Below are 27,109 nucleotides of genomic sequence, written 5' to 3'. Positions count from 1 at the left end.
TACAGACACCTTTAAATCTCTGGTTTTATCTACTTTTTCACATTTCATTGCATCTTCCTACTCCACAAAATAGGCAGAGCAAAATTACAAGGATAAGGAAATCAAAATACTGAGTTAAGTGATTTGTTCAAGGCCAAAACACTGGCCAGTGACTGAGTGGAGAGTTGGTTCCAGTTCTTCTCATTTCTGTTCCATTATTCTTCCCACGAAACCATGTTTTCTGAAATGCCGTTTTCCTTACATTTCTATTCACTTTGATTCGTATGTTTATTTTCTTGTATTTTTTTGCAGTGCCTAAGATGCAATTCAAAGACCGAGTATATACTGGCAATGAAAATGATGGACAGATAGTTGCCATGATCCACAGGAGTGGAGATATCCAGTACAGGTCTTCGGTGAGATGCTATACGCGACAGGGCTCTGCACAAGTGATGATGGACTTTGAAGAACGCCCAAACACTGATATCTCCACCATCACCTTCCTCCCTGGTAAGTTTTGGCTTGAAATTTTTATTTGGAATTTGCAGAAGCCAAGTTTTGGGTGTGAAATATCTATCAAGGAAATACAGGTTCTTGATTTCAACAAGCTTATGACATGGTTTAATGTGCACTAAATGATAACAAATTGAGGTAGATCTTAACAGGGTGAATGAATGTTCTTTTGGTTTCCGTATCAACTTATTGATTAGTTTCTAGCGATGTGCTATATTGTTTATTTAAACTTCATGCAGCAGATAATGTCCTATCAAATGTGTAGACTTCACAGTACTGGGAAAGACTTAATGTTCAAATGACAGAAATGAAAGGAAATAGATGTCACATTTTTAACACGTATCCAATGTCATAAAATATTTGACCACTTTGATCCAATAATTGTACAAGATACATGTGCTGTGGTCAAATTAACAATGACCAACCTGTACAAAGTTGCTAAATTTGCCTCCTGATCATAATGTTAGAAATTTATAAATAAAATTGGCATTTCCTCTTTTTCCCTTGTTTTCAGACATCAGTGACAGAACTTAAGACAGGCATTAAAGAACTCCCTGTACAAATAGGGCCTGTCATTGCATATGTTCAAACCTCATCATTCATTCAGCAAATATTAATCAAAGGCTTATTACATGCCAGACACTGTTCCTTGCGCTGTCGATACAGCAGGGAAAAAAGCAACATCCCTGCCCTCATGGGGCTTACCTCCTGGTTGCAGATGCTTCCCTTATGGCCTACGGGATGTGATTGTCCTGCTGTCGTTATTATTGTTCCAGGTGAGACTGAAAAGCCTTGTATCCTTGAGCTGATGGATGACGTACTATACGAAGAGGTAGAGGAGCTCCGTCTGGTTCTTGGCACTCCACAGAGCAACTCCCCTTTTGGAGCTGTGGTTGGTGAACAAAATGAAACTCTGATAAGGATCAGAGATGATGCTGATAGTAAGAAGCTGTTTCTTGCGTTCAACTGTAAATTAGGAACTGAAATCCATCTGTATTAAAGTTTTAGGTGGCTCAGAAAATAACCCCCTCTTTCTGACTTGGCTTTTAAAGTAATTGAGAAATAGGAAAAAGACTAAGATAAGTGGAGAACGAAGTAAACCATTTAAACTGAAAGTTATGTCGAAGAATATGGTTGATACCTAAATGCTAAATCCCAAGCATTCAGACCTCCCTACTCCTCACATACCCTTGGGTGCAGGTCATCCTGGGTCAACAATTTCCTCCTTCCCTTCCCACGGTCAGTGGCCCACTCCTGTAAAATTTTTGGCGCATCGAGACAGCCCACAGCACGTGATTTCTGGGGGCTGGTTAATTGCTAAGGAAGGAGCTGGGCCATGCATGCTCAGTTTCTCATGACACACCAGTGATACTGAGTGAGGGGACAGAGGGAAGGCAAGAGAATAATATAATTAAGCTCCTCCCACATGGGAAACAGAGAAAAACCATTAGAAGTGGAGAAAAAAAGCATTCCCTTTACAATTTAATTTGTCCGTGTCTCCCACTGTTTTAGAGACAATTATTAAGCTTGGAGAAACCAAATTTAGCGTCAGTGAACCCAAAGAACCAGGACAGTCGGTGGTTATAAAAATTCCAGTGATTCGCCAAGGAGACACTTCAAAGGTTTCCGTTGTGAGGGTTCACACCAAGGACGGTTCAGCCACGTCTGGAAAGGACTATCACCCTGTGTCGGAAGGTATGGGGGCTCCTAGGGCCCGTGTCCAGATGGGTTGTGCTCACACTGTGTTAGTGCTGGTACCCTTGAGAAAAAGGAAGAGAGATATCCATCCAACTGAGATACAAATACAGGTACTCCTTGAAATTAATCTCCTTCAGGAAAACAAAGTCAATGGAATTTATTTCCAGAGTTTCCCTTTTTGACTGCTGGGTACATGTGTTAGGGAAATTTTGAGTTAGTGTGCTAGATGATCTTCTGTTTTGAGTCTACAGTCCTTTAATTTTCAGTGGGTTTTACCTGCGTTATGGCAATCCGATATTAAATAACAATTTTCCTGAATATCCTGTTGCACTGAAAATGTGCACGATAGCCAAGAAGATAGTCATAGAACAACAACAATCCAAGACTTCAAGCTAGAAAGTTTAGTGTTAATGGAGGACAGTAAAAGGGGGACAGATTACCAACCACAGGGCCCGTGAATTCTCTGGGCCTTAGGAACTCATAATGAATACATTTCATCCATCCCTCTCCTTCTTCAAACTTTCGGATCATTTCACCCATTACTTTTATGAGTATAAAACAAGTCAGTTCTTCTCTCTCCCTGTGGATTGTTTACTGGCAAAATAGAGACTGCCAACAGTTTTTGATGATCATAGACTACAGGCGTTCACTTGATCTGCTCACTTGAGAACAAAGTTTAGGAAGTGACAGAATCAGTAATAGAATTAATGAAACAGTTGGAAAAACTAGCATCTTCTACAAAGGAACACTTATTTTCTTTGCACACATGGTAAAAGTTTGATGAACTATAGAGCTTCAAAGTTATCCTCATATTATTTTCTATGTAAAGAATGATAATATATTGGAAATAATATGCATAAAACCCAAAAAGAGAGGAAAAAACTGATCAGCTGCTAAATTATAAAATCTAAAATAACTCTTTCTAAAATGAGCATGTTTTACATGAAGGAAACACCTTCTAAATGTGGATGACATGACCTTTAACAGAAGATGCTTTTCTTGTAAAGAAAACAATTCTTTTTGCTAAGACAGAAACAAAATTATATGTATATAGTAAATTGACAAATGAAATCAGAGAAAACTTAAATAACAGTAAATCAACCTGTGTCTCTTTTATCCTATAAATGTCAACATGTGTTTATAAATATTTATAATAAAAATTTAATAATCTTTCCTGAAATATATTTTAATTTCTCCTTTTATGGTCCAAATTGAGGTAGTCATTTACAATAAACAAAAAATTAAATATAGAATAAACGTTGAAATATTTTGGGGTTAAAAATGTCTAGGGGCTTCCCTGGTGGTGCAGGAGTTAAGAATCCGCCTGCCAGTGCAGGGGACACGGGTTCGAACCCTGGTCCAGGAAGATCCCATGTGCTGCCGAGCAACTAAGTCCATGCGCCACAACTACTGAGCCTGTGCTCTAGAGCCTGTGAGCCACAACTACTGAGCCCATGCACCTAGAGCCCACGCTCTGCAACAAGAGAAGCCACCGCTCGCCGCAACTAGAGAATGCCTGCCGGCAGCAACGAAGACCCAACACAGCCAAAAAATAAATAAATAAATTTATTTTTTAAAAAAATGTCTGAAGTGGCTGAGGAAACAGCTATCACCTAGCATGTATACTGTAAGAAAACAATTAATTTAAGCATTTAAAATAAATACTTAAGTTTTCAACTTCTCAGAAACTAGGTTTATATAATTCAGAGGGTTACAAAACTCGAATGTTTACAAGGCCAAGACAAGCAATGAAAATGAGGGAAGCAAGGAAAGTGTGAGGGAAAGATGGAGTGATGGAAATGTTCTTCAACCAGAAAGTCCATTCCGTGCTGAGAAAGACCTGTACTGTCATAGCCAGATGACTGTTGCCAGGCAGAAAACTGTAAAAGATCTAAAAAATCTGTATTTTTCTATGAAATCCCCAGATGTTGAAGGGTTAGAAAATAAATTTTCATTGCACCTTCACACAGGTCAGATCAAACAAATTGGTGACCCAGAAGTGATCAGCTATTTTCATCCTCTGGAACGAGGACCGTTCGCCCTCTTGGGGTATGAGAAATCTAAGGCTAATGGTATCAAAGAACTGGCTAAGGCCAGTGTGGAAAATGGCTGTACCCAGAAACAGAACTAATTTTAAAGATGAGTCTGGCTTACAAACACAATTTTAAAGAAAAAGATCCTTTTCATAATTGATGGAAGTAGGAAAAGAAAAATACGTTGGAGACACATTTTCTTCTGCCACATTTTAAAGGATTTCTTAATTTAGAATTATAATGATTGAATACCGCCGTTACATGAGAAAGCAGCGTCTGTTATCGTCTCTGATTGGAATGATTATGCATTATATTCTTTATTTTCTCCTCTGAACCAGTTTTTCACAAGGCATTGTAAAACCAACAAAATTGTTTATCCAAGTTTGGTCAGCTGCTTGTTCTTGAGTTCAATAAAATCAATTAATTTTTTAACATTTTAAGAATCTCAGAATGGATGGTTAAAAAAGGATTACCATTATTGGGTTTAATTTTCATGACAATGAAGGAATTATTTTTAGTGAGGAGCGACAGGGTGAGAGAAAAAAAAACCATTAACATTTTTCTTAAAAAAAATTGCTGAATTTCCAAGATTAACATCAACAACCAAAAGAAGTCTTTTTAAAATATAATTTGACATATATTAAAAATTTCAACAATTTTATGTCCAGCTTTTCTAGATATATACATAATGAAAATACTATTCACACTCAATAATGCCTGTGATCGTATATTTGACTTATGTCCTATTGGTTTAGAAATTCTGGGAAATGAGAGGTGAGTTTGTCTGATTGTGCCGATATCAAAATTGTTGATTGTCTGTTCCATAACTCTGCATTTTTTCAAACTGTGGGTCAAAAAATCAATTTAGTAGCTCATGATTAGAATTTTCTTCTGGATAAAATGGAGTAGAATAGAAAATATTAGAGTGCAATGCATATTGTAAGAATAGGTGATGTTTTTAAAACTTTTTATTCCATTTTATCCACACTCACATGTGCACACAAACATATACACATAAGTATACTGGGCCACAGTATAAAATATATTTCTCATTGTGGGTCACTGTCAAAGAAGCTTAAGAAAAACTTCACATATTCCTATGTAAAAGATTTAAACCTGTGATTTTGCATTTGTAGAAATTGAGTTTAAGGAGGGAGAAATCCAGCACATTGTTGAAATTGAAGTAATATTCGATGGGGTAAGAGAGATGAGAGAGGCCTTCACTGTCCACCTAAAACCCGATGAAAATATGATAGCAGAGACGCAGGTAAGTAATTTATGGATATAAATTTGTGGCCAGCATTTTATCATGGAAAATGCGTGTAAGCATCACATAGTGTACAGTTAAATAATCAACGTTATACAACCCTTGTATAAAGTCAATGCACATAATCTCTTTTCACCTCCTAAATAAATTTTGTTTCCATTCGAAAACAAGAATCAAGAAAGTCCTAAATTCCCTGGCAGTCCAATGGTCAGGACTCCATGCTTTCACTGCCGAGGGCATGCATTCGATCCTTGGTCAGGGAACTAAGATCCTGCAAGCCCCGTGGTGCAGCCAAAATAAAAATTCCTGTCTCTTCCTTGAAAAATCATGTTTGTAGAAACTCAAGGACTAGAGCCTCCGAGTCCCACATCAGCCCAGTTACCCTTCCTATTTTAGTCAATAATGACTGAATCTGGGATTAACCTCCAGAGAGAAAGCATAGTCTCAGCACAAAGATGAGGCTATTAGTTTAGTGCCACAACTCATTAAAACACACATTTCAACCCACAAAACAGTTTGCTAACCCTCAAAATTCCCACCTGCTCATCGTAACTTTATTAAATTGATGTCCAGAGCCTCAATGACCCAAATGTTACTGTCCTAACACTTCTTTCCTGTGTTTATTTAATTTATATTGTTTCATCAACCAGATATTCTTCAAGATAAATGTAATTTCCATAGAATTTTGACCTTTAAGCCTAATTTTTAAGGCTAAATGATTTAACGGACAGACCAATGTTTACAGTATCTGTGCTTACATTTACTCTATTTCTTTTATTATGTGTTTCACTATTAGCATGAGATCAAATTGGGGAGACTTTTTTCCCCTTAAGTACAGGTATTTTTAATATTTTATAATTTTTACTACTTGATGGTATTTACAGTGCCTTGGGTTTTTTTTTTAAGTCGTATTTAAAATTCAAGAAGTAGGGGCAGAAAATCTTTTTCAAATATATTTTTGTAAGTCTTGATCACATAAGAAGTGAGTCTTTAGTTTTTATGGAGCATTATATTAAACTCTTTTGAGTAAGAGGAACAGAGATTCACTCAAATTACTTCAAGTGATCAAAGCCCCTTTTAAGAAGACACACGTAAATATAGGCTTGGAAACTGCAGTGTATCGTTGGATATTGGAAGATGATTCGGGAGCAAAAGGCAAATGTGTCAGTGGGGTTTCCTTGTCATTCTACCCCCAGTAGATGTTCACAGGTTCCTCTTCTGTCTGTGACTCAGCTTCTCCCTCTGCCTGTGCTTCTGTCCTCTGCTCCTCTGAAGCTTCACTTTTCACCTGACTTCCACTTCAGCAGGGTCCATGCTGTCACATGACCTCTAGGATCTGCCTTCTCCCTGGTCTCTTTCAGCTTTCCTCCCACTATTAACTAATTGACTTTTTCATGGATCTTCCACTTTACCACCCCGAGACAGACTTAACTACTATCATCACAATTTGGAGAAAAAAATTCAAGCCCAAATACTTCGTGGGCCACTGGCCAACCCAGGACTCAGGTACCCTCCCCTGCACCATAAGATATGACCCAGGTGCCAGGGTCATGAGGAACAAAGCACATAGAGCCTGTCACACTGCAGAGGCTCTGGGTGTGACACTTTTTACTATAATGAAGCCATGGACTTGCCAAGCATTGTGAGTATTGTTCTGCACAATAGAAGCAGCAGGAGTCTAATATGTCAGTAATCATGGAGAATTATCTTTTCCTTCTAGGCCACCAAAGCCATTGTGTACATAGAAGAATTGAACAGCATGGCAGATGTCACTTTTCCTTCTGTCCCTCAAATTGTGTCCTTACTGATGTATGATGACACTTACAGAGCCAGAGAGAGTGCTGGACCTGTGTCTGGTTATCCTGTTGTCTGTACCACGGTGAGTAGGAAGTTGAGGAAAATTGTAAAATAGTTAAAATAATCATGATCATTAACCAATATAGTATGGGCTTTGTCATGATGAAATAAAAGTGGGGGAAAACTGCAGGATTTAATCTATGAACTTTGGAAAGGAAACTGTTGATCAAGTAAAGGTCCTATGTTTCTTCCTTTATCCAACAAAGGTTTACTAACTGATACACACATAGTGTGTTATCTCATATTATCTCAGGGTTTGCCACTGAGAGAAAAATAAATAAGATATGAACTCTACACTCAAGGAATTTAAACATAAGGGAGAGGAAAATATATAAGAATCAGTCACTCTACTATAAGGCATGATGTGATCATTATACAAACTAGGAGATAGAACAGCAACTCCACCTGTGAGGGAAGGTTTGGGATTGTCCGATGAAAATGTCAATAGTTTAAGAGTCACATAAGGGGGAATCCCCATAAGGTTAACAGCTGATCTTTCAGCAGAAACTCTGCAAGCCAGAAGGGAGTGGCAGGACATATTTAAAGTGATAAAGGAGAAGAACCTAAAGCCAGGATTACTCTACCCAGCAAGGGTCTCATTCAGATTTGATGGAGAAATTAAAACCTTTACAGACAAGGAAAAGCTGAGAGAGTTCAGCACCACCAACCCAGCTTTACAACAACTGCTAAAGGAACTTCTCTAGGCAAGAAACACAAGAGAAGGAAAAGACCTACAATAACGAACCCAAAACAGTTAAGAAAATGGGAATAGGAACATACATATTGATAATTACCTTAAATGTAAATGGACTAAATGCTCCCACCAAAAGACACAGATTGGCTGAATGGATACAAAAACAAGACCCATATATTTGCTGTCTACAAGAGACCCACTTCAGACCTAGAGACACATACAGACTGAAAGTGAGGGGATGGAAAAAGATATTCCATGCAAATGGAAATCAAAAGAAAGCTGGAGTAGCAATTCTCATATCAAACAAAATAAACTTTAAAATAAAGACTATTACAAGAGACAGAGAAGGACACTACATAATGATCATGGGATCGATCCAAGAATAAGATATAACAATTGTAAATATTTATGCACCCAACATAGGAGCACCTCAATACATAAGGCAAATACTAACAGCCATAAAAGGGGAAATTGACAGTAACACAATCATAGTAGGGGACTTTAACACCCCACTTTCACCAATGGACAGATCATCCAAAATGAAAATAAATAAGGAAATACAAGCTTTAAATGATACATTAAACAAGATGGACTTAATTGATATTTATAGGACATTCCATCCAAAAATAACAGAATACACATTTTTCTCAAGTGCTCATGGAACATTCTCCAGGATAGATCATATCTTGGGTCACAAATCAAGCCTTGGTAAATTTAAGAAAATTGAAATCATATCAAGTATCTTTTCCGACCACAACGCTATGAGACTAGATATCAATTATAGGAAAAGATCTGTAAAAAATACAAACACACGGAGGCTAAACAATACACTACTTAATAATGAAGTGATCACTGAAGAAATCAAAGAGGAAATCAAAAAATACCTAGAAATGAATGACAATGGAGACACAACGACCCAAAACCTATGGGATGCAGCAAAAGCAGTTCTAAGAGGGAAGTTTATAGCAATACAAGCCTACCTTAAGAAACAGGAAACATCTCAAATAAACAACCTAACCTTGCACCTAAAGCAATTAGAGAAAGAAGAACAAAAAACCCTAAAGTTAGCAGAAGGAAAGAAATCATAAAGATCAGATCCAAAATAAATGAAAGAGAAATGAAGGAAATGATAGCAAAGATCAATGAAACTAAAAGCTGGTTCTTTGAGAAGATAAACAAAATTGATAAACCATTAGCCAGACTCATCAAGAAAAAAAGGGAGAAGACTCAAATCAATAGAATTAGAAATGGAAAAGGAGAAGTAACAACTGACACTGCAGAAATACAAAGAATCATGAGAGATTACTACAAGCAACTCTATGCCAATAAAATGGACAACCTGGAAGAAATGGACAAATTCTTAGAAATGCACAACCTGCCGAGACTGAACCAGGAAGAAATAGAAAATATGAACAGACCAATCACAAGCACTGAAATTGAAACTGTGATTAAAAATCTTCCAACAAACAAAAGCCCAGGACCGGATGGCTTCACAGGTAAATTCTATCAAACATTTAGAGAAGAGCTAACACCTATCCTTCTCAAACTCTTCCAGAATATAGCAGAGGGAGGAACACTCCCAAACTCATTCTACGAGGCCACCATCACCCTGATATCAAAACCAGACAAAGATGTCACAAAGAAAGAAAACTACAGGCCAATATCACTGATGAACATAGATGCAAAAATCCTCAACGAAATACTAGCAAACAGAATCCAACAGCACATTAAAGGGATCATACACCATGATCAAGTGGGGTTTATTCCAGGAATGCAGGGATTCTTCAATATATGCAAATCAATCAATGTGATATACTATATTAACAAATTGAAGGAGAAAAATCATATGATCATCTCAATAGATGCGGAGAAAGCTTTCAACAAAATTCAACACCCATTTATGATAAAAATCCTGCAGAAAGTAGGCATAGAGGGAACTTTCCTCAACATAATAAAGGCCATATATGACAAACCCACAGCCAACATCGTCCTCAATGGTGAGAAACTGAAACCATTTCCACTACAATCAGGAAAAAGACAAGGTTGCCCACTCTCACCACTCTTATTCAACATAGTTTTGGAAGTTTTAGCCACAGCAATCAGAGAAGAAAAAGAAATAAAAGGAATCCAAATTAGAAAAGAAGAAGTAAAGCTGTCACTGTTTGCAGATGACATGATACTATACATAGAGAATCCTAAAGATGCTACCAGAAAACTACTAGAGCTAATCAATGAATTTGGTAAAGTAGCAGTATACAAAATTAATGCGCAGAAATCTCTGGCATTCCTATACCTATAAAAAAATAAAGAGTCACATAAGGAAACGTCATTCCTGTATGAAGTGGTTGCCTTACAAATGGCATAATTACTTTTTCAATTGCCTTCTCTTACCTATGAATTATAAGCTCCTTGTGAGCAAAAACTGGGACGCATTTATTCTTACTTTGCAATACCCCTGGTGTAATGACGTACATATAATAGGTATACAATAAATGTTTATTGGATTAGCAAGGCAGAAATAATAATGCGGTGCAAGTTACAGAGGTCTTGAAATGTTATATTAAGGAACGTGCACTTCAGTTGCTGGGTAGCAGGGAGCTCTTGCACAGAAGAATGGCATGAGAAGAGGGGTTGTATTGGAGTGTTACCATGGCAACCGTGGTCACCTGACGAGAAAGGCCCTGAATTAGATAGAAAGGTGATGCTTGGAATGGGAAGGAAAAGACCAACTTAAGAGACATCCTACAAAAAGAATCAACCAAGTTCACTGACCCACTAGATGTTGGGGGCAAAATGAGAGAGAGAAGAGAGGGAGAGAGAAAAGAACAAGGACGATTCGACAACTCTGAGGATTCGAGAGATGATGAAATGAGTATCACTTTTACTCGTATCAGGTTAAAGGTGGAAACGGCCAATAAGCTGTTTGAAATGCAAGATTAGAGTTCATAAAAGCTAGCATCGCTAGGACTAGGAATTTGAAAGTTGCATGAATAACATGTAGAAATGGAGAAAAAGTAGCAGTGAAAACACTAAGGGAGAGAGAACTTAAGAGGAATAATTTCCACCTTGTTGTAAACTGTGGCCCTAACATAGTTATTTGTTTCCCATAGGCTTGCAACCCTAAATATCCAGACTATGACAAAACAGGATCCATTTGTGCAAGTGAGAACATCAATGACACTTTGACCCGGTACCGATGGCTGATCAGCGCACCCGCGGGCCCCGACGGAGTGACCAGCCCCATGAGAGAAGTGGACTTTGACACCTTTTTCACTTCATCCAAGAGGATCAGTTTAGACTCCATATACTTCCAGCCTGGCTCCAGGGTGCAGTGTGCGGCTCGGGCTGTGAATGCCGACGGCAATGAAGGCTTGGAGCTGCTGAGCCCTACCGTAACCATCGGCAGAGAAGAAGGTAGTGCGTGGCCATTTTCACATGAAGGTCGCTGGAATACCATGGAATGTTATATATGTCTAATTTCCAGTTATTCATTCCTCCAAATGCCCCACGTATTCCGTAATACTCTATAAGGTTTTTGTTTGTTTGTTTGTGGTACGCAGGCCTCTCACTGTTGTGGCCTCTCCTGTTGTGGAGCACAGGCTCCGGACGCGCAGGCTCAGCGGCCATGGCTCACGGGCCCAGCCGCTCCGCGGCATGTGGGATCTTCCCGGACCAGGGCACGAACCCGCGTCCCCTGCATCGGCAGGCGGACTCTCAACCACTGAGCCACCAGGGAAGCCCTCTATAAGTATTTTTAAATGATAATCTATTTTCGCAAAAATATTCATTAGAAAAGAAATATTTATTCATTTTGCATTTTTCGATCACTGAGCATATGTCAGGCTTTTGAAAAATAAGGCAGGATTCCTGCCTTCCAGGAGTCCATACTCAAACTGAAGACACAGACAAATTTTAGTCTGGACAGGACACAGAAATGCAAAAGTAGTAGTGATGGGTTCTAGCCTGAGTGGATCTGGAAAGGTTTCATCAAAGAGGAGATGCTTAAGCTGAGTCTTGAAAACAGTAGAGGAAAACAAGCATGAGCAATGACTCGTAGAAGCATGAAAAAACATGGAGTATTCTGGGAACTACAAGCAGAGAAATGGGGCAGGATGAAAGGGAGAGGAAGGGAGATCAGGAGATGAAGCAGTTGGTACGCAAGGGTCAGATCTGGACAGGGCAGCTCATATGTGATGCCAAATCACTCCCAGCTGGTGGCTGGCTGAACAGGAGTTTGCTGGGGCAGGAGGGGAAGGACAGTCCAGGTAGAGAGGTGTGTACTAGTGTCCATACTTGGTTATTAGAGGGGAGGTTGAGGTCAGGGCTAGGGCCCGGACACAGTGGAGGTGGAAAATACATGTGGCCGGAGACAACACTGACGAGACAGGAAATCCACTTTATAAACTAATCCTTTACTCTGCAGAAGAATGTTTAAATCAGAGTTTTAAAATAACAGTCTTTTAATAAGATTCTATTTCTAAAAATTCCATTTGTGTACAACACTTCGGATGTACATATGTTGCAGCAAGAAAAGTTATATGTACCACCTCCCAGCATTATATATTCAGGATCAATATTTATTGATAACATGTAGAGTAACCACGTTCTTTTATTAGGATTAGAATGTATGGTTTTTAGATTTCTCTTAAAACCAAACTATTGTGTTGATACCAAAACTAAATTAAACAATGCCTTAAAATGAGTTGCCCCCAATTAATAAAGCAGACATCCCAGATGCTAGGGCCTGATTCTGATCTGTTTTCTACAAACAGAAGAGAAATTATGTATTGCCTAGTTCTCTGGAAACTGTGATCCAGCATCGGGCGGTCTCTTCCATGGTATTAAAATGAAGACACTACCGTGCTTTCAAAGCAAACATACGAGGAAGATTTTCATGTTAAAATTCTAGATAGATAGATAGATTAGACAATGAGTTATAATTTATAATACACATACTGTAAGAAATTACATACATAGAGAAAACTATATATTTTGCTCTCTGATTCTAAGAAGGCTAGTTTTTGTTTTTTAGAATGAGTGCATTTTTAGCTTTATTATAAATAATGTAAATTTTATGACTAGTCTTAAGGATTTAATTCTAAGGTAACAATCTCATTCATTGAATTAAACTACACTTACTTTTTCCTGTTGTTTTTCAGTCATTTTTACTATGCCTGTTTATACTTTACGTTAAGACGATTTTGTGAATATGACCATAACAGACGGTGTCCAGCACAAATTAAATCCCATTGAATAATATTTATTTTTTCTTAAACTTTATAAAATACCCCCAATGTTAAGAAGAAGCCATTGAACTGTCTGCTGGGATTACTTTTCCCATGATGGTCTTTTGCTTCGTCATATCAACCCTCAGCAGTGCCTTAGTTCACAGAGAATTTTAAAGTACACAGAAAATTAATAGTGCCTGTTTAAAAATATGTACTTCAAGTGTTGTCTGTTATCTTCTTTTAGCATAAATGTCTTCATTTTGCCTCGAGGTCTTTGTCCTCCCCGGGTGCCAGGGATAGTAGGAGCAGAGCCCTTCTCAGCTAAATTGCGCTACACGGGTCCCGAGGACCCAGAGTATACAAACCTCATCAGGCTCGTCGTCACCATGCCCCACATAGACGGTAGGTGACTTGGGAAATCAAATCCATGGAGGTGGTTTGGGCTTCTCTTTTACCTGCTTTATTTGACTGAATACAGGCAGACCTCATTTTATTGCACTTCCCAGATACTGCGTTTTTTTTAAAAATTGAAGGTTGGTGGCAACCCCGCTTCCAGCAAGTCTATCAGCACCATTTTTCCAACACCACCTGCTCACTTCATGTCTCTCTGTCGCATTTTGGTAATTCTCTCAATATTTCAAACCCTCCACCAGCAAAAAAGACTAAGACTCCCTCAGAGGATAGTTAGCATTTTTTAGTAACAAAGTATTTTTTAATGAAGGTGTGTACCTTGCTTTTTAGACACACGCTATTGCACACTTTATAGCCTACAGTATAGTTTGTTTTTAATTTTCTTATCGCAGTATAGTTGACTTACAATGTTGTGTTAGTTTCACGTGTACAGGAAAGTGAATCAGTTATACATATGTATGTATTTTCCATTCTTTTTCAGATTCTTCCCCATATGGGTTATTACAGAAAACTGAGCAGAGTTCCCTGTGCTCTACAGTAGGTCCTTGTTAGTTATCTATTTTATATACAGTAGTGTGTATATGTCAATCCCAAGCCAATCTCCTCACTGGTCACTTCCTCCCACGTTTCCCCTTTGGTAACCATAAATTTGATTTCGAGCTCTGTGAGTCTGATTCTGTTTTGTAAATAAGTTCATTCATATCATTTTTTTATCAGATTCCACATATAAGTGATATTTGTCTTTGTCTGACTTACTTCACTTTGTATGGTAATCTCTAGGTCCATCCAAAGTTTCTGCAAATGGCATTATTTCATTCTTTTCATGGTTGAGTAATATTCCATTGTGTATATGTACCACATCTTCTATATCCTAGTAAGTTTTAACATAACTTTTATACGCACTGGGAAACAAAAAATTCATGTGACTCACTTGATTTCAATATTTGCCTCATTGCGTTGGTCTGGAACCAAACCTGCAATATCTCTGAGGTCTGCCTGTTTTCTGAATGACCAAGCATACAGTAAATGCTCAGTTTGCAATTTAAGCTTCAAGTCCTGCTTCTTTTGAGTGTTTCTGTTTTCTTTCTGCCCAGTTTTTTTCTCAAGTCTGACAATTTTGACGTTCTTTAAAATTAGATAAATTTCACACATGTCACAACACAATGAAACAAAGCTTTGGTTAACGTGCTCGCTGTCTTTTATGACACGGAACACTGTGCCTTCAAAACTCTTGAGCTTGGACTTACAGGAAAGCAATTTGGAATCTCAATCCCTGCCTTCAACACCTATTTGCTTTTCCATATCTGGAGTCTCATAGATCTTTCCCAGTATTTATTGCAACAACTAAGACATTTCCTAGGCATTAAAATAAGGTTAAAAAAAAAAAGCAATTAACAATGTTAAATTTTGTGTCCATTTTCTCTGGATAGGGAAGTGTGGCCAGAGTTTCTGAGTCAGTAACTTTACCCACATTTTATGAACATTTCCTCAGGTACAGAAGACATTTTCAAGTTCTATTCCTCTTAATTCACTTTATTCCTGAAGTATATTAATATTATTACTTAGTATGTTAGTTATATTTTAAGTACCTAAAGGACAGGAAGCATTAGGCAATATTAGGAACTACAAGGTAGAATTTACCTGCCTTATGAAAAGGACATAATTCTGCTTTGTCTGCTTATTACAAACCCAAATTTATGCTGGTGGGCATAGGTGCACAGAGATCTGCACCTCCTTACTTTACAGTGTAATGTTGGGTCCATGTTTGACCACCCTACCTTTAGACCCATATGGGAGGTGTGATTCAGATGTGCAGAGGGCAGAAGGGACCATCAGGGAAGGGCAGACCTATAATAGTTCTTCCTAATAGAAAGATTGGTCCCTCGTGCTTCTCCTAGAGCTTGACTTAGCATTTTCTGAAACATTCGATAGCTGTAGCTCCGCAGAAGCTGACCAGTTCTTTTGCGGGGCCAGAGAATCTAAGAGGGAGAGGTGGAAAAGGTGCCAAGAGAAGACCTCTTTCACAGTCCTTTTTGCTGCATTGCTTATGCCAGGGCTCAACCAACTGTGTCCGATGGACTGGATCTAGCCTTCTACCTGTTTTTGTATGGTCTGCAAGCTAAAAATGGTTTTCACATTTTTTAATGTTTGGAAGAAACCAAACATTATTCTTCTTCTTTGAAAGTAGAATATTTCATGACACATGAAAATTATATAAAATTCTAACCATTGGCCGTGATTAAGTCTTCTTGCACACAGTTATGTGAATTCCTTTACAAATCGTCTGTGGCAGCTCTGGCTCTGCAATGGCAGCTTTGAGCAGTTGCAACAGAGACCTTGTGGCCCACAAATCCTAAAATATTTACAGTTTGGCTCTTTACAGAAGAGGTTTGCCAACTCTTAGCCTATACCGTATAGTGGTAGTTTTCAAACTTTTTGGTCTGAGGACACCCTCAAAATTATTTATGGCCACAAAGACCTTTTGTTTTGTGGGTTATAGCTATAAATATTTACTGGATTTAAAATTGAAGTATTGTTAAATATGTATTTATTCATTAATTTTGAAATAAGAATAAATCTATTACGTGTTAACACGAAAAACATACTTTTAAGAAAAAGAACTACAATTTATAAAGCAAAACAAAAGAGTGGCATAGTTTCACATTTTTGAAAATATCTTTAGTGTCTGGCTTAATAAAAGACAGCTGTATTCTTATGTCTGCTTCTGCAGTCAATCTATTGCAATATATGATTTATTTTAGCCTCTGAAAAACTCCACTGTACACTACTGAGAAAATAAGCGTGGAAAAGTCAAATAATACCTTAGAGTAGTGAAAATAGCTTTAATGTTATAGATCTGAAATATTCTCAGGATCCTCTGGGGTCCTAAGATACCACTTTTATAATCACTGCTCTGCAGTATTTTATAACACTTGTCTTCTCAAGAGATAAAGAGATTATAAACTGTTCAAAGGCCTTTGCTGTTGGTAAAAATGGTAACAGTGATTTACAAAAATCCCTTGTAGGCATGCTCCCTGTGATTTCCACCAAGGAGCTCTCCAACTTTGAGCTCACCCTCAGCCCTGATGGCACACGAGTTGGAAACCACAAATGCTCCAACCTCCTGGATTATACTGAAGTAAAGACCCACCATGGGTTCTTGACTGATGCTACCAAAAATCCAGAAATAATTGGAGAGACGTATCCTTACCAATACAGCTCATCTATCAGGGGTTCCAATACCTTACGCTTCTACCGAAATCTGAACCTGGAAGCCTGCTTATGGGAGTTCGTTAGCTACTATGACATGTCAGAGCTGCTCACGGACTGTGGGGGCACCATTGGAACCGATGGACAGGTATGGATGTTTAGCATCTGAGCTTTGGTCACTGGACAAACAAGTTGCTTTTGTTCAGTTACGTAGACTTGGAATAAATCTCAGCTCCAGTCTTCCATCCTGGTGATGTAGGTTATTAGGCACAAGAAAGAGCAGGTAATTGGCATGAGTGGTATGGAAATCCATGTCTATTTCCAGAACAATGTGTCAAAATCCATGTATTTTTTAGCAATGGGTCAGTAACATTATCTTTGTATTGAAAGGACACCGTATAGTTATGCTGTAAGCTCCAAATCTACTCTGATATTAGAAAACTCCAAATACGAATTTCTCTTCGAAGTACACATTTTCATTTCTTGTGTTACGTACAGATGGCTGTGATGCATCATGAACGATCTCAAATGAGGGTCCTCAGGGTCAGTCTAGTTTTTCACTCTCTTTCTTCTTTCCCCGCCTTCTATCTTTCTCTCCTTCTACTCCCATTTCTCCCCCTTTTTCTTTCTAGTTTTCTCCCCATTTCCTCCCTATCTGGTCCATTTCTCCATCACTAACATAGTCAAAAGTATTTTCATTTAAAGCTTACTGTTATTTCTACTCTACAATTGCTGATTCCTCTTCATACTACACAGGCAGACATTTACACATAAAACACACACACACACACACACACACACACACACACACACTCCCCTCCCATCACCACCATCATTATTGTTGTTAAAATGATGGTGAAGCAAGGTCTCCATTAGCAGTTATAGTAGAGAATCTAAAATATGTAGGGTGTAGCTTAGATTTGTGATGAGTATTTGAATTAAAAGCCATGCTTCGTCCAACTGGACTAAAACAAAGGGCTTATTTACGTAACTTATACATTAAGACGTTGAATGGTACCCAGAAGATGTCTTATCTTTCAAGATTTAGCTGAGGTGAGGCTGGATTTTTTTTTCTGTGCTGTATTCCTGTGATGTTAAACTATAGAACAAGCAGTAACAAGAGAAATGTAGACAGTAACTACAGTTTAATTCCAGAGCAAAGCTGTAAATCTTGACCGGTTCTGCTGGCGTTGATGTCTAATGGCCACATATTATGTCTGGGAACTGTTGAGCTCCAAGGTAGTGAGACTTTTCTCTCTGTCTCCTCTAAAAGCAACAAAATATCCAGAAACTTGCATGAATTACTAAAACTCTCAAGCAAAAACACCAACAGGAAGACAGTGTAGAACAGTGGAAAGAGCCTGCATATTGGAATCAAGCAAATGTGGACTTATATCTGGCTCTGACATTCCCTAGCTACGCCTTCTTGGGCAGGTTACTTAAACCCTCATAAGTGTTACCTCTTCAAGTCCCTCTTTCCCACCCTGTCTTTGCTACCTGGAAGAAACGTGAAAGAAAAAAGGTCCTATTCTCAGAATAAAGACTCATATTAACGCATCTACTTCAGCCTCTTCCTTTATAGGTCAAATATCTCCATTCCTTTGGCCGTTCCTCCCAGAGCCTGTTTTCAATCCATTATTAAATCATTCCTGTTTTCTTTCTGGATGCTCTTCTCTCAGGATCTTGCTGAAATCACAGGCTCTATTGGCATAAGCGAAATGGGACATAGTAATGGATTATATTGTAGTTCTGGGTCTTCTTTGTTAAAAAGCACTTCATCCCATGAAGCTTCTCTGAGGGTCTCGTCTAGTCTGTGGTCACTTTTTAGCCTCAAGAATGTTTTCTATCTTCTCTGCAAATGGCAGTAATTTTCTGTCTTTCATACGTGCAACCCAGACAGGCTTCCCTAGTGAAAACCCTGCACTTATCCTACTTAAGCTTTATCCTACTTAAGCCTATATCTGCCACTTTTCTGGTGTATCAAGGGCATTTTGAATGTAAATCCGTCTCTCCAGCCAATCCTCACTATAAAATGCTCAGCTAAATTAATTTAACTTTGCTGGAGTTTTAAAATCACTGTTCCTCTATTTAGTTAAGTTCCGTTTTTCTTTTCCCATTACAACTGCTAACTAGAAAAGTTATTACCCTGCTTCCGTAGTTGAGCTATTGACTGTTCTACCCCACTAGGTGAAAACTGACACCTGCCGGGTTCAGTGAAGTTTTGCCTGCCTGAACACTTTATGTTACTTTCTACTTAGGGAGAAGAGAGAGTGCAATATAAGAATTATTGAACCATCCAGTTCCCAACTGGCTTGTGTTACCTTGAGGCGTAAGATGGCCAGCTGGTTATATGAGTTTCTTCTGAAAGAACTTTTCTGCTTTCGCATTGTTGAAAATAAATGTAGTAACATAAGCATGATGATCAACATAATAGACGTGACCAGATTCAGTGTAAATCATTGAAATTTCAGGTTCTTGTGACAAATTCTTAAAGCCTCAGTGTAACTGGAATTGCAATCGCATCTAATAAAGCATGTTCACTCTCAGAGTGAAGCTCGAGATGGCTATCTCGTTTTCCCCAACTTTCTTGGGTTTGAACTTCTACTTCTCTAGTTATTGAGATCTTCTCCTATATCCTCACCTCCCCTGACACATAACATTATTTAAATGTAGGTGAGGGAGAAGAAAATACATATTGAAGTAAAGGAAATATGACTCTTTGAGATATTTTCTTAATTTTCCTCACAAGTTTTAGGTTCTAGAGAAGAGAAAATATCTAATAATATTACTACTACTACTAATAGTAATAGCTAACATTTATTTAATATTTACTATATGCCTGTCGTCGTGTGTAAGTACTTTACATAGTTTCACTAATTCTGTCCTCAAAACAACACTGTGAGACAAATATGAATTTTGTCTCCATTTTTGGAGATGCTGAAGCAAAGAGACTTCAAATAACGTGTCCCAATTCAATTCGTTTGTAAGCCTATGCTCTTAACCACATCATGATACTTATCTGGACATTTAATTGAGTGAATTGAATGTCACTTAATTGGGCGAATGTGAGGAATGGTTATGGTCACAGATGAAATTGCAAGAAAGGCAAATAAACTTTTTCCTCTGTTCTTTGTACAAGAACAGAAGTAACCCCAGGTCTATTTGTCCTCTGCCAATTCCATACTGCCCTGGCCAAGCAGCTAATAGATGTGTCTTTCCCTCTTCTGGTCCTTTTCTAGACTTGCCACCTTAGATCAAGGTAATCACTCTGCAAACAGATTTTACTAACCGGTAACTGCTTCTGCCAGGAACAACATGATGACAAACCGATTTTTATCTTTAGTGTTCTTAGTAGCTAAAGCTACTGCCTGGAAATATTGCCAGGGCCCTGCATTTTATTTTGTGATTAAAAAGAGGTTTCTAACACACTCTTAAAGATTTCTGTCTTCTCTAACCTCCCATATTCAAATTATTTCACTTGTAACAGAGAGTTACCAAACTGAAGGGATCACCGGAAATATCCAAGATAGTTATCTGTTCACAGCAGATAAGTGAAGTCAATAAATGAAGTTTTATTAAGTTTTATGCAGTTTGACTACAACTAGCTTTAGCCGATATTAAGACCAGTTCTGCTTTTTCCATCTCGTTCGTTGCCCATTCACTCATTAAAGAAATAATCAGTGAACACCTACTCTGTACCAGGGACCAAATGGGTACCCGGTGAGGACACCAGACACAGACCTCAAACTCCTTCCAAGTCGAGTTATGGAGTCGAATACTTGCTCTTATAAAAGTTAACAATTTTACTTGCCAAGAAGAAGAAACTTGGAATTTCTCTAATGATATTCACCACTAAAATCCCTCCTAATAGTTACTTTCTAAAATGTAAAAGCAGATATAGCAGGAAAAGACAAATAGAGATAAATAAAATCAATTATTCCACTCCACCTTTTTGTGTGACCTGTGTTTTATAAATAAAACTTTAACTTGTTTGGGTACACAATGAAAAACACTTGTGATGCAAAGTAGTCAGTAATGTTAAACTAAGTTTTTAAACTATTGGATATTTTCGGTGATTTTTCTCTTGGAAACAACTTCTCTTAAAACTAAAGAACTTCAGTTCATTTCACCTTTCATCAGCCTGACTATTGATGTTAAAAAGTCAGACTCTTAACTCTCACCTTGTTAGGTAAACAGCAACTGGTAACATCATTCAAGGAGCATGACTAAGTTACAGAAATTCAACTCCAAACGTATGACATTGTAATTTACTCATGAGAAGACATAGCCTGATTTTGGGAAAGTATACGTATTTTTTCTGAGTTCCTTGGTTAGTGGAATAATTTTCCTTTTTTTAAAAAAACTGTGTGTTTGATTTAGAAACAGACCTTTGGGGCTAGAGTATACTTGAGAAGTCATCTCTTTCCATTCCATTATTTTCTACTTAGTGCACTGATTTAATCTTTTTTTTTTTTTAAAGATGTAACGCACTCTAAATCATTCTGCAAGAAATGGCAAGAAGAATCCAAAATGTATAACTTTCATGAAGTATGTTGCTTCCTATTGTGTCAAATTTGTCAATTAATATTTTTAGTGGTGTAGGTTTTTTTGGTTAATGAAAGTAAAGATATTACCATGGAAAGCTGGGGAACTAAAAAAGCGTAAAAAAGGAATTCACTCATTATCCCGCTATCACTGTACACAACCATATTTTCTAGATTCTTTTCAATATACATACACATTTTTAATAGTAGCAGCAAAATATTATCCATACCATTTTGTAGACTGCTTTTAACTTGACATATTGTGATTCTTTTCCCATGACAAGGAAAATTCTTCACATAAATGATTTTTGATTACGACATGTTCCACCTTGTTGCTGTGCCATCATAATTATTTAAATATTCTTCTATTACTGGTCATTTAGATTATTTATAATCCTATACTGTAGATATCCCATAGAGTTGTCCTTAATCCTAAAGAATTTGTGGACCAGTATTGACCCTCCCTCATTCCAAGGTCCCTTGTGCACCTCTGATATCACAGCCCTTCAAAAAGGCTTGTAACTGGAAAGAAGCCAAAGTTTCCTTCCAAATGTTCCTGAATGTGTAGACTGCTATTACGCAGAGACCTTGGCTAAGAATTCTAACTTGTTAAAACAATGTCTTCCACGGAGTCGCTAAGTACACACTTTACTGAGACTTCAAGCTATTGAGATCTATGAGCCTTCTTTACACATTCACAAACACCACCGTCTTGATGATATAGACATGCATCTGGCAACAAAAGCAGCAACAGAAAAAAATTCCAGCCAATGGGAAATCCCCACCAGTGGTTGTCCTTAGATAAGGTTCTAATGGCTCTGGCTCAGTTTTCAGTCTTTGAAGTAAGCACAAATCACTTGTGCTGCGTAAAGTAGGGTAGTTGCACGACTATCAAAGATTTTGAAATGATTGTTGTTTTCAATATATGTGGTCTAATTGAAAGACCTTGGGTAGAAGAGTCTAATCTGTGCTGTCCAATATGGTAGCCGTTAGCCATGTGTAGCCACTGAGCATTCAAAATGGGGCTGGTCCGAACTGGGATATGCTGTGCATGTTAAATACATACCAGATTTCAAAGACTTAGTACAGGGGCTTCCCTGGTGGCGCAGTGGTTGGGAGTCCGCCTGCCGATGCAGGGGACACGGGTTCGTGCCCTGGTCCGGGAGGATCCCACATGCCGCGGAGCGGCTGGGCCCGTGAGCCGTGGCCGCTGAGCCTGCGCGTCCGGAGCCTGTGCTCCGCAACGGGAGAGGCCGCAACAGTGAGAGGCCCGCGTGCCGCAAAAAAAAAAAAAAAAAAAAAAACAACACTTAGTACAAAAAAAAAAGAATGTAAAATATTACATTCTAGTTATTTTATATTGATGGCATATTAAAATGCAATATGTTTGACATATTAGGTTAAGTAAACTATTGTTAAAATTGGTTTCACATGCTTCTCTTTACTTTTTGAAATATGGCTACTGGAAGATTTAAAATTACATGTTTGGCTCACGTTATGATCCCATTGAACAGTGCTGGTCTAGATACTTGAGTATTAGTCCTGAATGTACTGAATAATCTTGGGCAAGCCAATTACCTTCTCTGTGGCTTAAGTTCAACACGTGTAAAATAGTGCCTTGCTCAAGTGAAAGCTGCAAAGGAACAAAGTAAATCTGGATTAGTTTTTATTAGTTACATACCTCTATTGCTTACTTCTATAAGAATTTTTAAATATCTATAAGATAATATGTAAATTGAATAGCTTCAGCTACAAGTCCAAAATAAGTGAGGAATTAAAACTACTTGCAATTTGGGCTTCCCTGGTGGTGCAATGGTTAAGAACCTGCCTGCCAATGCAAGGGACACGGGTTTGAGCCCTGGCCCGGGAAGATCCCACATGCCGCGGAGCAACTAAGCCCGTGCACCACAACTACTGCGCCTGCGCTCTAGAGCCCGCGTGCCACAACTACTGAAGCCCGTGCGCCTAGACCCCGCGCTCCGCAACAAGAGAAGCCACCGCAATGAGAAGCCCGCACACCGCAACGAAGAGTAGCCCCAGCTCACCGCAACTAGACAAAGCCCGGGCGCAGCAACGAAGACCCAAAAGCAGCCAAAAATAAAATTAAAACAAAAAACTACTGCAATTTTCCTCAACAATAGTTTCCACCTTGGGCAGCATTGTGAATGTAATTTTTCTCTTGGGGTACTCTTCTTTCTTCCTATTCTTCCCCTTTCCTACCATCTAACACAGATGAGCAGACTTTCTCTTGTCCCTTCAACAGGCAATATCTCCCCAAATATAAACCTGCTGCCCATCATTAGTCACTTACTAGTAGTGATAGAAATTTATATCAGTATGGTACCTTTCACAGGTCATTTGCACTTTGCACTTTCCCTTTAAATATGGAATTTAAACTATTGTTTGCCTTTGTTGAAGAAACAAATCAGTAAGGATGTGTAAACTCACTCATCATGCCAGTTTCTTTAAGAGCAGTATACCAGATTTAACATACATTTCTTTCAGTATAAACAAATGCTTTTAAAAGTCCCGTGGAATAGGCTGAAAGAAAATGAAGGGTTCATTAAGATGGCATCTAAAGCAGGGGTCCCCCACCGGTACCGTTAGGAACCCGGCCACACTGCAGGAGGTGATCGGCCGGGCAGGTGAGCGAGGCTTCATCTCCTCCCCACCGCTCGCATTACCGCCAGAGCCATCCCCCCCGCGCCCCCCCCCCCCCCCCCCCGCTTCCGAGGAAAAATTGTCTTCCATGCAACCGGTCCCTGGTGCCTAAAAGGTTGGGGACCGCTGTAGAGGTTACATTGATTGCACTGTGTTCTTCAATTTTACAGGAACGAACAGGTAAGTGACCTGGGTGATCTACCTAGTCCCATTTAGGCTCCAATTCCTTTAGACAGAGATTCTAAGCAGACAAAAAGAGCTGGCTGTGGTGAACAAGAAAATGCAATAAGATGCCAATTCCATGTCCAGAAATGAACAAACTCTAGGTTACCAGGAGGATCAAATGAAATCACGTAAGAATTCGTCAGGGAGCCAAGTAACTTGTTCCTAGGATGTGAATGTTAATAGTTCTCTCCAAAATAGCACACTCAGTAACATCTGATGGATAGAATGTAATGTTGGCAAAATTATTTTTAGCACCTAGAAAGTTTGATTGGAAATCCATGTCTACAGCCTATTCTTTAATGAGTGTTTATTAAAATCACAGGATGAAATAGTCATCTTAATTACCAGTGGCATATGGATTGACAGTTACTCTCCATTACACTGTCAGGGTGTTAAAAGTGCACTTCAAGATCCATTCCTCAATGACTGCAGGAATAGCTACCCTTAGAAACTGCTATCTCAGAGGACTTCAGTGCAAAGGCGCCTCTCCTGCCGACCACGTTAGGAGATGACGAGTGTTAGCTACTACACAGCTGAGAATCAGATAATTTGCTTGGTGGATGGTTTTCTTTCGATATATTTTTGTTGGTGATTCAGGTTGTCATTTTGGTGATTTGAGGAGTTTACTTTTAACCCCATGACAAAATGATAAATAAGAGCTATCATGTTTTAGATTATTCAGTAACTCACATGTATGATTCCTGTTGCCACCTCAGGGTGGAAGGAGAAACAGACCTATCAGAAAACCTGACTCAAACTTGTAAGCAGTGTGATGTGACCTCAGCCCGTTTCCTCTTGTGTAAAAGAAGACAGTTGTATTTTCCCTGCTATTCTGCCGAGCTATTCTGAGAATTAAGGATGATAACCTTTGTTAGGTGATCTTAAGACCACCCTCAGCTTGGTTTGGAATATGATAAAGTGTGAAAGAGTAGAAAAAGCATGGGCCAAAGACTGGGGTCTATTATTGGCAGGGCTACTCCAGAAGGAAGTGGGAAATTTGCTTTATTTCTTTGAGTCTTAACTTTCTTCTCTCTCTCTTTCTATCCTTCATCTCTCTATCCATTCATTCAATCATCCACACATACATATAAATATAACTATGGGGAAGAATGAAAACATTGAGTAGCTTTATTTGTGAACTTAACACGATGTCTGAAAAGTGGTAGATGCTCAATAAGTAATTATTAGCTTATCCTCCATGACCCCAGTCCACCTGCAAAATACAAAAGAAGAAAGTATAAATTGTAAGAAGACACTTCAACTAATTATTTTTGAGCCATCTTAAATATTACATGGAATCTTAAATGTTACATGTCACCACTAAATACGTTTGCTTCCAGGTCTTTGCTGCTTTATTTCCTCTTCCTCTATATAATAATTTAAAAGTAACTTACAGCACTGTTATTCATAATAGGCAAAAGCTGGATATATAACCCAAATGTTCATCCACTGATGAATGGATAAATAAAATGTGGTATATGCGTACAGCGGGATGCTATTCAGTAATAGAAGTACTGAAACATGCTACACTACGGATGAACCTTGAAAACATTACGCTAAGTGAAGGAAGCCTGTCACAAAAGACCATATGTTGTGTGATTCCATTTATATGAAGTGTTCAGAATAGGCCAATGCCTAGAGACAGAAAGTAGGCTAGTGATTGCCAGGGACTGGGGAGGGAGGATGGAATAAGGGGATGACCGCTAATGGATATGGAATTTCTCTTGGAAGTGATGAAAATGTCCTAAAACATTGCGGTGAAATGTTTGCGGTGATTGCGGTGAAAGTTGCACAACTCCCTGAATATATTAAATAACATTGATTTGTCCGCTTGAAATAGGTGAGTTACGTGGTATATGAACTATTTCTTAATAAAGCTGCTACCAAAAAAAAGCACTGTTTTAGTATGCTCAAGATAATGTACTTTAGCTTAAAGATTTCTGCTGCCTATCCTTTGCTGCAAAGGAAATAGTAGCGTAATAACTATTTAATTACTCCAAAATTAAGTGAGGGGGACAGTAGTGTTATAAATGCTGTCATTTCCTTTCCTCAATGATTAACTCGAAACCTTCAGATAAGTGAAGGGAGAAAATGGCTTGCACAAAATTAAGCTGGTTTCATTAGCAACACTGAATCGTGTTGATAGATATAATTTTATTGTTTTAGGTCCTAAACCTAGTGCAGTCCTATGTGACTCTCCGAGTCCCTCTGTATGTTTCCTACGTGTTCCATTCCCCCGTTGGGGTAGGAGGCTGGCAGCATTTTGACTTGAAGTCAGAGCTTCGTCTAACTTTCGTGTATGACACTGCCATCTTGTGGACTGATGGAATTGTCAGCCCCCCAGAAGCTGAACTCCAAGGTGAGCTAACAGAGACTCGGAAAGCTAGTTTTCTTACCTATTTGAATGACTTAAGAGAAATTTTTACTGCAGCTAAAAATAATAGAAGCACCTTTCAATGTATTTTATTTTTATGGTCAATATTTTCAAATAATTTCATTTCTGTCATGGAAAAACTTCTTTAAATTATATCAGTGCATCAAATTTTGCATAATACGTGACTGTTAAATATAATGTCCATTTTAGGTGATTAATCATTCACGTGTTACTCAACACAATCTCTCTCTAGATTTTAGAAAGTGGATAGGGAAAGATCCAGTTGAAAGTAAGGAATGAACCCCAAAGAAAAAGTTACACATTTTTGTTTATGAAAATGGGAGACGCATTTTAAAGCCCAGTATACACTGTGTCCTGGATTCTAGTTCTGGGTCTGTAGCTAACTAGCTGTGTG

General features: G+C 38.4%; 1 protein-coding gene across 8 annotated transcripts in view; it reads left to right on the top strand.

Moving 5' to 3' along the window:
- FREM2 (FRAS1 related extracellular matrix 2) overlaps nt 1–27,109 on the top strand; it is a 163,572-nt gene that overhangs the window by 119,979 nt on the left and 16,484 nt on the right. For 6 of the 8 annotated variants that reach the window (XR_016388715.1, XR_016388714.1, XM_089899653.1 and 3 more), the window contains 9 exons: nt 292–489; nt 1,269–1,433; nt 2,005–2,187; nt 5,360–5,490; nt 7,211–7,369; nt 11,152–11,455; nt 13,540–13,671; nt 16,707–17,038; nt 26,487–26,679. Coding sequence is in view for 5 of the 8 variants with exons in the window: in XM_089899653.1 (XP_089755779.1) it covers nt 292–489; nt 1,269–1,433; nt 2,005–2,187; nt 5,360–5,490; nt 7,211–7,369; nt 11,152–11,455; nt 13,540–13,671; nt 16,707–17,038; nt 26,487–26,679 (1,797 nt within the window). In the remaining 3 variants the exon portion in view is untranslated. Of the gene's footprint in view, nt 1–291; nt 490–1,268; nt 1,434–2,004; nt 2,188–5,359; nt 5,491–7,210; nt 7,370–11,151; nt 11,456–13,539; nt 13,672–16,706; nt 17,039–21,370; nt 26,680–27,109 lie in introns of those variants that run through there. The other 2 variants (XM_089899656.1, XR_016388716.1) reach the window with 2 other exon arrangements.

Source organism: Delphinapterus leucas, chromosome 18, assembly GCF_059928025.1.
Source record: "Delphinapterus leucas isolate spDelLeu-1000000601 "Yukka" chromosome 18, BTC_Dleu_Yukka2, whole genome shotgun sequence".
NCBI lineage: Eukaryota > Metazoa > Chordata > Mammalia > Artiodactyla > Monodontidae > Delphinapterus > Delphinapterus leucas.
The sequence above is the reverse complement of the archived record's forward strand: the minus strand, read 5'-3'. Positions and strand labels throughout refer to the sequence as shown.